The following is a 17,104-nucleotide window of genomic DNA, read 5'->3' as shown; positions in this document are numbered from 1 at the left end:
AGACGGCAGCCCACCAGGCTCCCCCGTCCCTGGGATTCTCCAGGCAAGAATACTGGAGTGGGTTGCCATTTCTTTCTCCCATGCATGAAAGTGAAAAATGAAAGTGAAGTTGCTTAGCCTGGAAAATCCCATGGATGGAGGAGCCTGGTAGGCTGCAGTCCATGGGGTCGCTAAGAGTCCCACATGACTAAGTGGAATGCTACACAGCTATTAAAAACTACATCTCTTCAAAGGAGAAACATTGTATGACATCCCTTGTATGTGGAATCTAAAAAGAAATTACACAAATGAACTTACAAAACAGAAAGAGACTCACAGACTTAGAGAAGGAATTTATGGTTGTCGGGAGGAAGGGATAGTTAGGGAGTTTGGTATGGACATGTACACACTGCTATATTTAAAACAGATAATCAACAAGGACCTGCTGCATAGCACATGGAACTCTGCTCAATGTTACATGGCAGCCTGGATGGGAGGGGGGTTGTGGGGGAGAATGGATACATGTACATGTATGGCTGAGTCCCTTTGCTCTCCACCTGAAACTATCACAACATTGTTAATTGACTCTACCCAAGTACATAGTAAACTAAAGAGAAGAAACAGACCAAAAAACTACATCTCTTCATAGTAGCCACAAAGTGGAAGTGACCCAAATGTCCATCAACTGGTGAATGGATCAAATGTGGTCCATCCACACACATGTAATCAAAGCTATGGTTTTTTTCCTGTAGTCATTTTTGGATGTGAGAGTTGGACCATATTTTAGCATCTTGATAATAATGAAAAAGATTTGTCTCCAAAGGTCTCCAGAGGAATTAAATTAGAAAAACTATATCTAAGCACCTTGAAAACACAGCTGAGAAATCAAAGTTGTTAAAATGTCAAATGAAGAAAAGGAGGAATGAAAGTGTATAAACAGCGCATCTGTAACCAAGAGTGTGGAAAATGAGAAAATTGGAAGGAAACAGTATTAACAGTTGTTAACTTTACTTCCCTTCTTCCATTTTTTCTGAGATTTCCAAGATTTTTGTAATTGGAAAAACCCAGTGCATGAAAAGAAAATTTTATTGTGTTAAAATAAACATGATACCATAGACAAATAAAATAGACAAAATACCACTGTAACCATTTTTAGATGCACAGCTCAGTGGCATTAAGTGTATTCATATGGTTGCACAATCATCCCCATCATACGATGCAGTCATTCATGTGATTCCCTACCATCATCTCCAGAACTTTCTCATCTTCCCAAATTGAAATTCTGCCCCCAGAGTTTCAGTGACTTCCCCATCCCCTGCCCCTCCCCCAGCCCCTGACCCCTACCATCTACTTCCTGTCTCTACAGATTTGACTCCTCTAGGACCTCCTGTGAGTGAAATAAGACAGTGTGTGTCCTTCTGTGTCTGGGTTATTTCACTGAGCATCATGTCCACAAGGTTCATCCATGTTGTAGCAGGTGTCAGAACCTCCTTCCTTTTAAAGGCTGAGTAATATTCCACCATGTGAGTGATCGTACTTATTTATTCATCATCTGTAATGGACACTTGGCTTTTGGCTTTTTCTCACCATTTGGCTGCTGTGAAGCCTGCTGCTGTGAAAATGGGTGTTCCATGAACAGCAAATATCTGTTTTCTAGTATCTTTATTTTTCAGAACTTGGGCAGATATACACAGGGTGATACTCCCCATGCCCAGCTGCCTACTCTGGGCTGGCTTCTCCATGAGTCCTCTGGCCTGTTCACTCTGAAGAGCCTTGATCTGCTTACCTGAAACATCTCCTCAGCCCTGGGAGCCGAACTAACAGGTGACCAGGGAGAGGATGGAGCCAACATCTCTCCAAACAAGTTCGGACCGGCCGAGCCCAGAGATGCTTCCTGTGCCACGGAGCGTGACTTACCTGGACCGGGGCTGCAGTGCACTTTCGTGGTTTTCACTCGGTGTCACTGGCGACCTTAGCAGGTGCGGTCGTAGGCAGGTCTGCCCTCTCATATTTGTCTCTCCTGGACTGCCTGCCGGGTCTGGCTCTGGCCCTGCCCACACCACCCGCGTCATCCCTCCCACACGCAACACCATCTCCTAGCAACCAGGCTGGCCTCCAGCATCCCACAGCCTGAGGTCCCGCTGTCCCTGGCTGCTTCTCTCCCCTCTGTCCCCCCACAGCGCTCTCAGTTCTCAATTGCCTGGTCCTGAGTCTCCCTGTCAGCCGCCTGCCTGCTCCGGGGTCCTCTACCCTGTGGGAAGAGGGCTGGGAAGCAAAGCTGAGAAGCCACTGCTCTTCAGGCCTGCAGCAGGCACCACCGCCTGGGCGTTCCGTCCATCTGGACTGAGTACATCGTTCACCAGCTGTCTGAGTCTGTGGCTGTGTTGCCTAAACTCAGTGTCTCACAGTTGCTAGGGGGGCAGATTTAACTCTCTGTCAGCTGGGCTGGTTTTCAACCACCTGATGGAGAAGGTCACACCTGTCTTCCCCAGGAGGCAGGGATGGGACGGTGAGCCATGGCTTGTGAGATTCTGGGAGCTGCCGTGGCCAAGATGAGAGCGAGGCCCATGGTAGCGGGACAGGGTTGCAGCCATGACTGTCCACTACCCCCACCAAAAGTGCCAACCCATTGTCCCTTCCCTCCATCCTCTCATTGCCTTAGTCAAAGGCCCTCACCCTGACTGGTACGGTAATCTCCTGGGATGAGACCAGAACAGGTGGTGTCATTTCACCTGCTGGGAAAGGAATTCCTCCAATACAGAGACCCACCTGAGGGCAGGGGCATGGCTTCGAGTATTAACTTGCTACACTTGGTGTCTTCTAGACCTGGGGTACCATGGTGATCAAGACTGATGCACAGTTTCTGTCCACAGACAATTCATAGTGGCGGCGAGCAGGGGGGAGGCAGATAACAAACTATTTTAATCGGTTCTGTGTGGGTCTGAAGGAGATAGACAGAGTTATGTGACAGGCCAAAGGGGTCAAGGTGGCTGGTGGCTCAGATGGCATAGAATCTGCCTGCAATGCAGGAGACGTGGGTTTGATCCCTGGTTTGGGAAGATTCCCTAGAGAAGGGAATGGCAACCCACTCCAGTATTCCTGCCTGGAGAATTCCATGGACAGAGGAGCCTGGTGGGCTACAGTCATGGGTCGCAAAGAGTCAGATGTGACTGAGTGACTAACAGTTTCACTGAGGGGGTCCAGGAGGCCTCTCTGAGACCTAGAGGAGAAGAGCAGTGGCTGTACATACAGGTCGGGGAAGGGCTTACCAGGCAGTGGGAATAGCATGTGCAAAGGCCCCGGGGCGGCGGGACATGGGCTGGTTTACTGAGGACCAGCAGAGACTAGTCAGTCTGGAGTGGAGACACTGAGGTGGAGGGTGGCCCCTGGGGTTCCTCTGGGGGCATTGTCAGGATCAGGGGTTTTATCTTGGGTGCAGTCCTGAGTTTTACCCAGAGCCCCAGCTGCTGGAGGACTAAAGCTCTGAGTGGAGCAGCAGGCAGGGGACCAACAGGACTTCTTATGGGCTTGGCCCAGAGGAACCCAGGAGGTCCCCCCAGTAGTGGTGGCAGTGGTAGCCTGGGCAGCTGGGTGAACAGCAGGGCTGTGGATGGAGATGCAGAGGGGGAGGGCTGTGTGGGCAAGGCTGCCCTGCGTGAGTGGACAGTGTCCTCTGCGCCGGATCTGTGACCATGGCCAAGACCTGCTGAGGGGCTGCTCTGTCTCCTGGCATTGTTGGGATGCCACTCCCCCAGCAAGGGCCTGGAAGTGGAGGAGACAGCCTACCCTCCTGGGGAGGTCGAGTGGTCAGGCACCAGCTGGCCACTTCCTGTTCCTGGTAGATATCGTTCCAGCTAGAACCAGACTCAGCTCTGTTTGCACTGGAGGGCTGATGTTCCCTTGGCCCAGCTCTGAGCAGGAGGTACTGGCCGTCTCCCTGCCCAGGTCTGTGCCCACGGGCATGTGCCACTCCCACCAGGGGTCACGCAACCCTGTCCGCCTCATACCCCTCTGGCCTCCCAACCACTGCTTGGGGATGCCCCCGTGGACTTGAAGCTGTCAGGGGCTCAGCTGTGACGGGTCTCCTTATCTGTACTCCCTCCTGCTGCCCCCTGAGGTTTGCAATGAGGACTTGGGGAAACAGCGGGGGAGCTCTTGGTAGGGGGCCTGTAGGCAGAGAGCCACCCCTCCCAACTCAGCTTGGTTGCCCCCTCTTGCAGGAAGCCTTCTGGGTCCCACCTCCCGCTGACAGCCTGCTGATAAGAGTATCTCCTGAACCAGGGCAGGCTGGCTTCCTGGAGTGGCTCTGGATGTGTGTGAGATGAGTGCTGTGTTGGATCCCTGGTGTTGGGGTGGGGGTCTGCAGAGCCTGGCTTCTCTGTGGCCCTGGGGACCTCGGTGAGGAGAGGGCCTGAGAAGACGCCCACACCTGGACCTCCTCCCCATCCACACTCCCAGCCTCAGGGCCTTGGGGAGATGTACTGGCTGTTCATCCTGCCTAGAGCCCAGCAGGGTCACTGCGCCCCGAGGAAGGACTGTGTGGGCCGCACCAAGACACAAGCATACCTCGTTTATTCCCCACCCTCCAAGCTTCCAGGTGGTTCCACAAAGACACTAGATGTGAAGCTGCACACAGGCTGTCCCTCAAACACAGAGGTGAACTGGAAACAGTCAAGTGACCAGGAGAGACGGTGTCTGCCCAAAGATGGACATGGCCCCTTCAGCACCACTGGGCAGCCAGGGGAGAGGAGGAGAAGTAGCAAAGAGGGAAGTTTGGACAGATGGGGGTGGGGACTGGGTGGGGCTGCTTCCACGCCCACCTGCCTCAGTGGGGGGGTGGGCCCACCTGATCCCATGCCCCACCCCGGGCAGAGCCCCCAGACCCTGCCTCTGAGGGGCAGGCCCCGGACCCACGTTGGCTGCACCTATGCGAGGAGGATGGGAGAAAGATGGAGGCAAACCAGCCCCGAATGAGGCGCACAGAGGGGCTCCCCACAGTGCAGAAGGATCGCAGTGGCACAGCATGCAGACGAGGGGGGGGGCGGGGGCGGGCACTGATGTTCCCGGGGTCAGGGGCCCACCCAGCCTGCACCCTCCCCACCCAGGGGCTCTGTGGCCCCTTCCATGGCAGGCAGGGGCGAGCCCAGCTCAGACCCTGCAAACCTCTGGCTGAGCCTCCAGGCTGGGGAGCTGTCACAGGCAGTGTGTTTGGAACCAGGTGGACTTGGGGACGGGGGACCCCAGCCTGGGCACACTCCCAGGCTTGGCCAACACCCTCTCCCAACCTGCTTCCAGGGCAGGCTTCCTGATGTGGGGCCCTTGGTGGGCTTGCCCATGTTATGTCAAATCCACGTGCGCTGGGTGCATCCATACAAGTCATTAAAAACCCACACCCTTCGCAGGCCACAGGGTGACTTTAAAGCTAGCAAGAAATGCCAGGGTTAACTGTTGTGCTGCCCCTTCTCACCCCGGGGTGAAGGCAGGCCTTGGGTGCTGCTCCAACCCCCACAGCTCAAATTGCCAGATGAAGAGAGTTCACTAATGATTTAAGCACAGGTGTGTTTAAAGAAATTTACAGAACGTTACTGCAAAGGGAAACATGGACTGTCGGTGTCAGGGGTGAAGCGGCCGCTCAGCGGCAGCGTGTCAGGTGCCGTTGGGGAGGCGAGGCCGCTTCCTCTGGTCGCCGCCTCCCTTGGCCTCTGGCTCGCCTGCCTCCCGTGGCCTCTTCCGGAAGCGTGCCCCCAGCCTGATTCTGGGAGGCGGCAGCGGGTCGATGCCCAGGATCTTGTGGATCTGCCGGAACGCCAACATGCGCAGGGCGTGCTGGGGGCAGACCAGCTGTCAGGACCTGCCTGCCCGCACCCACTAGCCCGCCTCACACAGCCTGTGCAGACTCAGGCATCCTCGCACCATCCCAGCAATGGCCAAGCTCGGAGCACCTCTGGGCGGGGGGAACTGTGCTGGGAGCTGTTCACACCCGCTGGTACCGAGGACGCTGCCGGGAAGCCCGGGAACCTCAGCTCTTCTTGCTAGGGGGACCCTGGATCCTGCTTCTCCCAGTTGGGCTCCGATTAACAGCAATTTGACTCTTTCCACTTAAGACCCTTCATGATGTCATGCCCAGTGTGAAGTCTGCTGAAGAGACTTGCTCATTAATAGAAATTTGCAAATGAAAGGGAAGCCAGAGATGGGGCAGTGGGGGTGGGGGTGGGCAATGCTTTGGTTCTTGAAGCTGTTGAGGTGCTGCAGGGGGCCTGGCTAGGTGTGTGCAGAACTGGGGCAATGGGGTACCCCCAGGACGATGAAGCTCCAAGTCTGCACCTCATCATGGCCTCAGTTCTGGGCTGGGCTGGCCCTGTCCCTGGAAGCAGTCCTGTCACCCACAGGCCACCTGATTCTGCAGGGAAGAGGATGGGAAGCGGGCCCAGACCGTTTCCCGGGATGCAGCAGAGATGTGCACAGGGGCTGGGAGCCGGGCTGCCTGCAGCCGGCTCACGTGGGCCCAAGTTGGGCTGGCCTCCTACCTGGGCGCTGGCTGTGATGTCTTCTCGTTCCTGGAGGGTCATGGAGCCGAGGGCATCCATCTGGTCTCTCTCACAGGGATCCTGGAGCCCGGGCCCATCTGGACGAGAGGGGGTTGGTGGGAGCGGCAGAGAAGCAGATGCACCCTTGTGAAGGCTGCCACCAAGGCTCTGTGATGTTGGAAGTCTGCACCTGGACCCCACGGGCCCATGGACCACAACTGGGCCTCTCCCCGCCAGTCCCCCTCTGGCCCCACATGCCTTCAGCAGAGCTCCTTGCAGCCTGTGTGTGTGTGTGTGTGCACGTGTGCGCACACGTGGGTGAGCGTGCAGTTACATAAAGGGCTCACACCACAAGCCTATGTATCACACTCTTCTTCCATGAAACATGCTATCATCCAAGTCACCAAAACAACTGGAAAACACTGTCTGCATCTAACATGTCACGTGGGCTGCCCCCCTGGTCTCTTCCTCTCGCTACCACTCAGGACGCCGAGAACATCTCTGCCCGGCTCACCATGGACCTCCTGTCGTTTCCTTCGGAAGCATCCCCCGGGCTACCCCTGGTTTCCCAGGAAGGATGGATGTGGCATCAGAGGATCAGGTGGAACCCCCCTCCAGCCTGCACCTGCCTCTCCTCCCACCCGTCCACGCCGCCTCACGGCTCCCTTGGGTGAGTGACACGCATTTGCGTGTCTGTGTCCATTGTCCTGCCTAGGTTGGATGGGGTCCTCGAGTGTTCTGTAGAGGCTCCTCTGTCCACCTGCCGCACTCCCCTATGGCCCCTGGTGTTTGCCAAGTGCTCCAGGGTCTGAGCTGCTGGCCAGTGGGGACTGACCTGTGAGGAGCGTCCCCGAGGCCACGCACTCCAGGACTCGGCGCACAGCATCCCCAGGGCTCAGGGGCCCCTTGGTGCTGCTCAGGGCCTTCTCCACCAGCAGCTCCATGGCCTGCGCCGGGCGGGGACAGAAAAGGAGACCCAGGCCTTTGATGGGACAGCGGTTGTGCGGGCAGCCAGGTCTCCAGGGGACATGGGACCAGAGGCTCCCGCCCAGTGCCCCCTCATGCCCACCCAGGGGGTCACCAGACCTTACTGCCCTGGCGTGGCCATGGGTGGGTTTTGTCACCCTCCCTTTTCAGGTTCCTCATTAGCAAAATCCCATCAAAGGTAATGTGACAAACTAGTGTCACGTGGGTTCAGAGAGACTCCTGAGGGTCACAGGATCCTGGGGCCTAGTTCAGGCTTGTTTCTTCCTCCAGGAGCCACCTGCCTGGAGGGCTCAGGGACAGGGTTGGGGGTGTGAGCTGTCGTGGGGGCGTGTCTACACTTAAAGGGAAACGGGCTCCGGGAAATGCGTGACCCCCTACCCCCTGCAAATGTCTGAGTGAACCTCTCTGGTCACTCAGCACGGGGCAGCCGCTGTGCCACCCACCCGGGGTGAAGCTGAAAGTGGACGTCTCCACAGACCACAGGCAGGAAGCTGAGGTCTGGGGGGCACCAGAGCCCCTGGTTTTGGAGATGGCCCCCGTGAGTAAGGCCAAGGGCAGCCTGGGTTGGGGTGTGGGGAATGTCCAGGAGCCCGCCTGTGGGCATGGGAGCTGATGGACTGGCTACAGATGGCTGCAGAGAAGAGGTACGCGTCCCTCCAAGTTCAGGACCAGATTCCCAGGGAAAAGGTCAAAGGTGAAAGCCTTAGAAACCTACAGGTTGTCTCGGTCACTGGGGAGGTCAGTGGGTGTGTGACAGGAGAGGACACTCAGAGATGAGACCCTGAAAGTCGAGGCAGGGAAACCCAGTGGGCGGCGCTGGAGGTCGCACGAGGCAACTTTGGGGGTTTGAGGTACCCAGGGTCCCTTGCATCCTCCCTCCTCTCCTCTCCCCCTAGAAGGGCTCCAGGGCTAGCTGAAGGGACGCGTCAGGGCCACAGGGTTCTCTCCTTCAGAGGAGGCGGGTCTGCCCCAGGCCTAGAGGTCAAAGTGGAGCCAGGACAGGCACTGGCTTCTTGCCCTCACCCGGGCCTCTGCACCAATGCCTGCAGGTCTAGGCAAACACCCCAGCTTTTGTTGGAGTGCCCTTGTATTTACATGCTTCCTGGTTCTGCCTGAAAGGTTGTGGGTTTAAGATAATACAGTCAAATGAGGCCGTGTCCTGTGGCAAGCCTCCCCCTGGGACTCAGACTGACACCAGCCTATTCTCAGAAAGCTGGACACTGGACAAGGATACGAGGCTTGGCCTAACAAGGCTGTGGCCTGGCAGGGTTTGGGAGCTTCCTAAAGCAAGGCTGGCCCCCTGGCGCTGTCTTACCCAGTCCGGCAGGGCCCCCCAGGTGGGCACGCGCTGGCAGAGGTCCCGGAAGACCCTGATGACGATCACACAGGGCTGCAGGCCGCTGGCTCTCGCCTTTGGGGGAAGAAGCACATGGGAAGCCCCAGGAAGCTCTGAGCACATGGCTAGGGTGGGACGGGGAGCTATAGTCAGAGCCAAGAGAGCGAGACTGAGTCAGGGCAGTGAGCCTGGCTGGCGGTCCCATGCTGGCAGTGGAGGCATCGAGGGACTCCAGTGTGATCAGCCCAGCCTCCTGGGCAACTGGAAGCAGATTCCACTCCCAAATGGCCCAGTCTATGCCCTAGTGCCAACCAACGGGACCAGAGCGGTGGTCACCCCTTTCAAGCTCCCAACCCAATCGGCCAAGAAGTGACCTCCATCATGATGGGGAGCGCGGGGCAAGGACACATAGCCACCCCACCCATGTCTGCCCCTGGCCTCTCCTGGGAGCCCGCCCGCTGCTAACCTGGAACCACTTGGCGTGGCGGAGAGCAGCCAGTGCCTGGAGGCACTTCTCTGGGTTCAGGACATCTCCTGGGTCCGGCGGAGGCACCTCGGTTCCTTCTAGAAGAGAAGGGCAAGTAGGCCGGCCGCCCCTGCCCCTGCTCCCACCTCCTGGACCCTCAGGTCCCTGGGCCTCACTGCGTTCTTCCGTTCATCAGGAAGACATGCAGCTCGGCTCGCTGGCCCTGCCTCCAGACAGTGACACTGGGACACAGAGCTCCCCTCTTGAAATCTCACCCCTCCCTGAGACTCTGTGGTCCCTTTCCCCCAAGAGCTCCATGTTCAGGTGGAAAACTAAGAATGAAGCTGGATTTCCAGAAACTTCCACGTGCGTGTGTGATTAGGGTCAGGTTTGAACACATGCCATCATGGATGACCAGGGCCCCATGTCGGTGGAAATGTCCATTTTTTTCTTCCTTCTGCTTGCTTTAGGAAGATTCTTCTCCCCTCATCCCGTGAGACCCTGGTGTTCAGGGCGCAGGAGGGAGCACCGCTCTTCCCCCGGCCCCCCAGGCCTGGGTCAGTTTCTGGGGGCTGAGAACCAGCACAGAAACAGCTGAACGCAGCCCCCTCCCACCCAGCAGCAGCCGGCAGGGTATGGACCCCAATGAGGAGCAGCTCTGGGGGTCCAGGGTGCCTGCAGAGGGGCTTCCTGCTCTCTGGCCCCCTCCAGCCCACCCCCTCCCCAACATTCCCAGTCCCTGCTTGTTGGCAGGGGAGCAAGCTGGAGCAGGCCTGAAGCTGGGGTCGAAGGGCGGGCATCACTGCTTCTTCTGACTGCATCTACTTTCAGATGACACGTGACACTCCCCTTATGACAATTGATAATGGCTTTCCACTCACAGTTCAAAGGCTCTCTTCTTTAAAAATGGAAGAGCCAAAAAGGAGTTGAATCAGAGAAAGCAGCAGTGGTTCGTGGCCCTCAGTCAAGGCAACGATCAGGAAGAGAGTCCGAGAAAGGCTGGAGTTTGGGAAAGGGTCCCAGGGGCTGTCCCAGGGGTTCTCCACTCCTGGGCATGAGACTCGGGGTGCCCTCCAGCCTGGCCCACACCCTCTGTGTTGGCTGCCCTCTGGCCTCGGCCTGTACTCCTCCCACTTACCCAGGCAGCAGTGCCCATGTGTCTCAGGTCCCCAGGGCCCCTGCTTGGCTGGGGGACCCGGCACAGTGGGTCTCTTTGGGGTGGGGAGCAGGTGCCTGCGTAGCCTGAAGGCTCAGGGGGAAGGGCCCCGAGCATGCCTGCCACAGCCAGGTTCTGAGCCACTTGACACTTGTCCCAGCTCTCTTCCTGCCTTCTTCCGCTACCCCGAGGCCTGGCCCTTATCTGACTAGGGCATCCAGGCTTGACGGAAGCACAGGAAGGTGGTGGTGGCACCCCTCCCCCTAAACCAGAGCAGAAGTGGGTGCTGCCCTAGACTGCCAGCTATGTGGGAAGAGGGGGCTGAATAGAAGGGCCCAGCCGCACCTCGGTCTGCGGAGGGGTCCTCCCGCATCAGGGGCGAGGTGATGGACACAGCGACCTGTATCCGGGGCTCCTCGCAGGAGGAGATGACGATGCTGGCGTCCGGGTCAGAAGACACCTCGTACTTGTCGTCTGTGACCACCTGCAAGGTGCACATACAACATGAGGCTTCAGGACTCCACCTGAGAGGTGAGACACAGCTGGGTGCCCAGCCCCATGCCTTCTGGAACTTCATAGGGACCGAGACGCAGCCTTACCCTCCAGAAGTGCATATGTAGAAATACCAAGGTACCTTCATATGTAAAAAACACCTGGAGCTCAGTAACAACCAGTTCAGCAACCCAACAACAAAACTGGCAGGTGATAGCTTGCAGAGAGAGAAACCAAAGTGACCCTTTTCACACAATGACAAAAACAAGAGCCCCAATGTAAGGAAGAATCACATTAAAAGCAGAATGGCATGTCGTGGCCACCCGTAAGAAGGACAAAACTTGAGGAGTCTGAGGAGTGGCTGGGCTGGTATGCCTAGTCACTTCAGTCACGTCTGACTCTGTGTGACCCCATGGACTGTAGCCCTGCCAGGCTCCACTGTCCGTGGGATTCTCCAGGCAAGAATACTGGAGTGGGTTGCCATATTCTTCTCCAGGGGATCTTCTGGACCCAGGGATCTCGAACCTGAGTCTCCTGCATTGCAGGCAGATTCTTTACCATCTCGGCCAGCAGGGAAGCCCCCGGCTGGCAGATCCATGCATCTCTAAACTGCTGGTAGAGGCTGACCTGGCGACACTCACCAGGAGCATCCAGGTTTGTGCCTTGGACCCAGAGACTCTCCCCAGGAAGTGCTCCCACGCGTGTGGAGCAGTGTGTGTACAAGGTTATCAGTCTCTGCAGCTTCGCTGGTGACCCAGAACACTGGACACAACCCAAATGTCCAACTACATGGGAGGACCCAGCCAGCAATGGACATGTGGCAACAGGACGCCCTCCGGTCACAAGGAAGAGTGAGGCTCCCTACGCATGAGTGTGGAACGTGGCCTGACAGATCCACAATTATCGAGTGAAAACCACATAGTCCTTCAGCTGGCCTACTAGGCCACCCTTGGGAGGACGAGGGCAGACGATAGTCTCTCGGAATGCAGGACAGGGGTGCCTCCAGGCAAGGTCTGAGGCCCCTTGGCTCCGGTCCTCACCCCACACCTGCCACGGGGCCCAGGGTTCAGCCTCGCCCCAGCATGGGCATCCTTACGGCCCCGCCAGTCCCGGCTCCATCACCCGGGGCTACCCGGAGGGTCGGTCCTCTGCAAGCAGAGACTCCAGGCAAGCCCCGCCCTCTCAGCAGGTCCCCTCCTCTCCAGTCCTTGGTCCAGCCAGTCTCTCACAGGGGGACCTTAGGGAGGAGGGACTCTCCTCATGGCCATTAGAACTCCGACTGCTGCCCCCTGGGAGACGGCACAACGAAGGTGGGTTTGGTGCAGTGACCCTGTGCCTGGAGACACTTTACTGTGTCCCTCATGTTGCTCTGGAGTTCCCAAGTCACTCGGCCAGGTGACGGCTAAGAGGGTCTGTCTACATCTCTGGGGGCCAGGCACCACCAGCTCTCCCATGGCCTCTGCTATCTTCTTTCCAGCCTCGTCCATCTTCATGGCTCTGGGATGACAGATTCTGGAGGACAGGGCCGGCATCTGAGCCATCTTTGCACCCCTTGCAGTATTTAGCAAAAAACTGCTATGTCGTGGGGTGTTCAGGAAAAATGAGTGATTAAAGTGGTGAAGTTGGAATGTGTCACTCCCCTGCTTAAAGCCCTCCAGTCGCCCCATTTCCCTGAGGAGGCAGTCATACCTCCCCACACGGCCTTCCCAGGTGGCACTAGAGGTAAAGAATCTGCCTGCTAGTGCAGGAGACATAAGAGACACGGATTTGATCCCTGGGTCAGGAAGATCTCCTGGAGGAGGGCATGGCAACACGCTCCAGTATTCTTGCTTGGAGAATCCCATGGACAGAGGAGCCTGGTGGGCTATATAGTCAATAGGGTTGCACAGAGTTGGAGACAACTAAAGTAACTTAGCACTCATATGGCCTTCAAGCCTGGCTTGATCTAGGCCCTCGTCCACTCAGGCTCACCTCTCCGTGGGCCTCCTGCCTCTTGGCCTCTGCAGGTTCACGTTCCTCTATGGGGAACTCTGCCTGCCCCCATCTGTCAAGGCTTCTCCTCATCTCTCACCTCACCTACTCCATCTTCTGTTGAGTCCTGTCTGCAGGACATGGTCCTGTCTGCAGTGGACCCCGCGCTCCCTGGGTGCTCCCCACCTGGCACCAGGCTTGAATTGCTCTACAGAAGATACATCAGAAGTCAGCCTTCTCTGTGTTTGTTTATTGTGTCTGCCTACCAGACTGGGAGCCCTGGAGAAGGACTAGGAGGGATGAAGCTGAGTCCCCTCGGGAAGGGTGGCAGACAGGAAGGAGAAAGCACCCTGGGAAGCGATCCTTTTAACTGAAGACGATCAGTTAACATCATGATGTGATCTCCCTCTTCCAGTTACTATCTCGGGTGAGAAGAGCCCTACGACAGCAACGGGAACTGTGCTGAAAGTCTGGCCAACCCTGCAGTCCTGTGCCTCCCCAGTGCTCTCCCTGCAGACCGTCCTCAAGCCAGCTGGATGGGCGCTGTGTGGGTGTGACAGAGCGACCGTCCTCATGAGCCAGATGTTAGACCGTTTCAAGTCCTACTGTGAACCCCCCGACAAGGGAACCCTCAAGTTCCACCAGTGGATCCCTGCTCCTGTTTTTAAAAGCAGACTGGACCGTGTCTCACCCAGGCAGACCCCGCGCAGCGCGGCCGGGCACCTCACCGGGAGCTGGAGGGGCAGCTGCTCGGCGACTCTGCGCTGCAGGGCGCGGGTGGGCTTCTGGGAGCAGAGCAGGATCAGCTGCACCGCCCGATCTCCCCGCAGGAGTAGCCCCTTCGCCAGGAGGCCAACCCGCATCACGCCTTTCAGGATCCGGGCCGAGGAGCTGGGGCGGCTGCTGAGACAAACCCATGGACCAGTCAGCAGGGGGCGGGGAAGAAGGACCCCCAACTCCTGACGCAGGGGCATGGGTTTCCTTGCCAGGCGCCCTGCGCCTCCATGTCCTCATCTGTAAAGTGGGAGCATGGCCCTTCCCAGAGAGCGCCTGATCGGAGAGACACCGGGAGAACTGGGAGAACAGGGAGAGTTCTCGGACCTGAGGATGGGAACCTATGCTGCTCAGCGGGGCTGGCAGCTGCCACCCTCTGCTGATAAACTGCATGCTTGGCAAAAGATTGCCTGACCCCAGCCACCCTCATCAGCCCCTGGCTTCTGAGCTGTCTCTGCGGCCACGTCACCCCCACCTGGACTCCTCTGGGGAGACCTGGCTGGCTGCTCCCTGCCCTACCCTCCCCTCCAGCCTGCTCATCTAGTCCCACCTCCCCTGCCCCCAAGTCTGCTCTCACCCACCCACCACTGTCCTGGTCACTTTCTGCAGGTGACCCCCATGGCTGCATTGGCCCGGCAGTCACCCTCCTATTGCTGCCCCACTACAGGCTGGGGACACCCCAGCTTCTTCCTGGGGCCCCCACCCTCACCCCTGGCAGCTATACCACCCCCCTCTCCTTCCACTCCCTCCCCACGAGGCTCGCCCACCCAGACTGTTGCCTGGGCACCTCTCCACGCTGTCTGTCTCTCTCACACACACGGTCACCTCCTCAGAAGCTGCCACCCACTCCCACCACTCCCTGACCACCACTTTGCTTCATGTCATGCCTCAGGACATGAGATTACTTTGTTCTGCGATGCACATGGGTGTCTTTGTGGTCTGTCTCCAGACCACCAGTGCTGGAGCCTGGGAAGGTCTGGAGGGACCCAGCCGCGCCTGGAATGTTTACAGGACAAGGAGCAGACGCTTTGGGGAAAGGCATAGCAGAAAGGTGGGAACCTGTGGATCAAGAGACTTACAGGTTGTCAATTAATTGGGACCCTGATTCAATACAAACTGCAAAACAAAAAAACCTCCTAAACAAAAGACTGAATTATTATTATCTATGGGACAATTGGACGCTGCAGCACTGACTGGATATTTGATGTTGCTAAAGAATTATTGTTCATTTTTCTTTGAGGATGATCATGGCATTCTGGTTTTGTTAAATGAAAAAGAGTCTTGTTTAGAGATGTGCACTGATGCACTGACATACTCTAGCTGTGGGTTGGCACCCGATAGGGTGTCGGACAGGGTTTCCTTTAACCACTGTGGGCAAGGTGGGGGATGGAGAGAGCAAGTGAGTCACTCTCTGTTTAGGTATGGTCTCTTGTGTGTGTTAGAGAATTTCCATAATAAAAGTGAAAAAAAAAAAACAAACCAACACTAATGCGCTCTTTGTGACAGTTAAGTAAATAATGCAACAGTTTATCATGTTCCTATTAAAAACACACACACACACATTTCCACAGAGAAAAAGGCCACAAACAAAGAGTGAGAAAGGGAATTCCTTGGCAGTCCAGTGGTTAGGACTCCATGCTCTAAGGGCTCTGGGTTCAATCCCTGGTGGGGGAACTAACATCCCACAAAGCTCAGTGTGATGAAGGGGAAAAAAGCTGAGAGGAAAAAAAGCCACCAACACTTCTATGTTTTTGAAAAATAATGTAAAAAAAAAAATGGAAAAGACAAAAAATAAAAAGAAACAAACAACAACAACAAAAGAAAAATAATGTGAGGACAGAACGTGTAACGTGACATCAGTGTTATGTGAAGGCTTTAAAAAAGTGCAATCGGTGGGGAATACATGTAAATCCATGGCTAATTCATTTCAATGTATGACAAAAACTACTGTAATGATGTAAAGTAATTAGCCTCCAACTAATAAAAAAAAAAAACACAATATTAAAAAAAAAACCAAAAAACAAAAAACAACAAAAAAAAAGCTGGGTTTGGGCGGGTTGTGGCAGTGTGGCGGAGGTAGGGGTCCTGTGCTGGCGGAGGCGCCGTGTCCTCACTGCAGTGGGGCATCTGCTCAGGGGGAGAGTTGTCCAGCGCCGGGGAGGCCTGAGCAGGGCCTGGGCCTCGCTGAGGTGCCTGTGTGGACGCCTGGCCTTGACACCTGTGGGTCCACGCTGTGGAAGCTGGGGGAGGGGGAGGGTCCTCTACTTACTCTGTGTTGAGTCCATAATCACTTCAAAGTGAAAAGTTAAAACTATCAGAAACAGAACACAAGAATGGGGAGAAAACAGCGAGGGAAACCAGGAAGCACTAAGTGAGGGGCCTTCTCCTTCAGGAGACACGGGGGTGGAGGTTAAGGGAGGGCTGCGCTGTCTGGGGCCACGCCTGCTTCCACTTCCAGGCAGTGAGCTTCCTCACCGGAGTTGGGGGGGCGCCCATATTCACATTGAGGGACGGGTGCGTTTGGTTATGACACCTGGTGACCCACGCATGGCTCTCATGTTCTTCTCAGACAGCAAACACTCCGGCACAAAGAAGCTACTGACTGGAATCAGACTGACACAAATGCTGCACGATTCCATTGATGGGAAACGTCTGCAACAGGCCACGCCATGGAGACAGTGGGTGGAAAGGTGGGTGCTGGGGACTGGGGAATTTTACGGGATGGATTTCTGTTTCAGATGATTAAAAAGTTATGGAAACAGACAGCGGTGATGCCTGTACAACCTTGTGAATGTGCCCACAATGGCCGATTTCCTGTTATGAGTATTTTACCACCAAAAAAAAAAAAAAACCAAAACCTTAAAATAGTAAACGAGGGACTTCCCTGGCGGTCCAGTGGTTAGAACTGTATGTGCTCACTGGTGAAGGTCCAGGTTCAATCCCTGGTCGGGGAACTAAGATTTTGCAAGCCATGTGGCACAGCCAGAAAAAAGAAAAAAAAGTAAATGAAAAGGAAGCCACCCAGGGATGAGGGACCTGGAAAAGCTAAGTCCTTTGGGATTCTCTAAGCCGTGCAGTGATTCACTACGAGGTGCCGGGACTTTCCGTCTTCTGACGGTCGGGCAGCTGGAAAGATGATTCACACACACGCTCAGCGCTTGGTGGCCCCCCTGCTCCTCGAGCCTCGCACTGGTCTCTGTGTCACAGGTGAGGACACAGAGGCGGCTAATCCTCTGCAAACCATGGCTCTAGACGCACCTTCTACAGGAAAGTGACTTCCGGTGTGAGAACAATCGCTCTCCTTGGCTGGGGCTACTATAACCCTCTTTGACCTCCCAGCCTCCTGGCTAGCTCCTAGCTCCTAGCCTCCTGGGGAGATATCTGAAGGGGGCTGGAAAGCCCAGGCCCCGAAGACT

At 56.2% G+C, this 17,104-nt stretch overlaps 1 protein-coding gene across 5 annotated transcripts in view; it reads right to left on the bottom strand.

Moving 5' to 3' along the window:
• Nucleotides 1–5,524: 5,524 nt before the first annotated feature.
• The window catches only part of ZFR2 (zinc finger RNA binding protein 2), a 46,644-nt gene continuing 35,064 nt past the window's right edge, over nucleotides 5,525–17,104 (bottom strand). For 3 of the 5 annotated variants that reach the window (XM_020895331.2, XM_070464977.1, XM_070464975.1), the window contains 7 exons: nucleotides 13,643–13,817; nucleotides 10,797–10,935; nucleotides 9,296–9,393; nucleotides 8,809–8,904; nucleotides 7,342–7,453; nucleotides 6,507–6,604; nucleotides 5,525–5,805 (listed from right to left, as the gene is read on the bottom strand). In XM_020895331.2, coding sequence (XP_020750990.1) covers nucleotides 5,626–5,805; nucleotides 6,507–6,604; nucleotides 7,342–7,453; nucleotides 8,809–8,904; nucleotides 9,296–9,393; nucleotides 10,797–10,935; nucleotides 13,643–13,817 — 898 coding nt within the window. In that variant the 3' untranslated portion in view covers nucleotides 5,525–5,625. The remainder of the gene's footprint in view (nucleotides 5,806–6,506; nucleotides 6,605–7,341; nucleotides 7,454–8,808; nucleotides 8,905–9,295; nucleotides 9,394–10,796; nucleotides 10,936–13,642; nucleotides 13,818–17,104) is intronic. The other 2 variants (XM_070464974.1, XM_070464973.1) reach the window with 2 other exon arrangements.

Source organism: Odocoileus virginianus, chromosome 3 (assembly GCF_023699985.2).
Source record: "Odocoileus virginianus isolate 20LAN1187 ecotype Illinois chromosome 3, Ovbor_1.2, whole genome shotgun sequence".
Lineage (NCBI taxonomy): Eukaryota > Metazoa > Chordata > Mammalia > Artiodactyla > Cervidae > Odocoileus > Odocoileus virginianus.
This window is presented reverse-complemented; position numbering and strand designations above follow the sequence as displayed.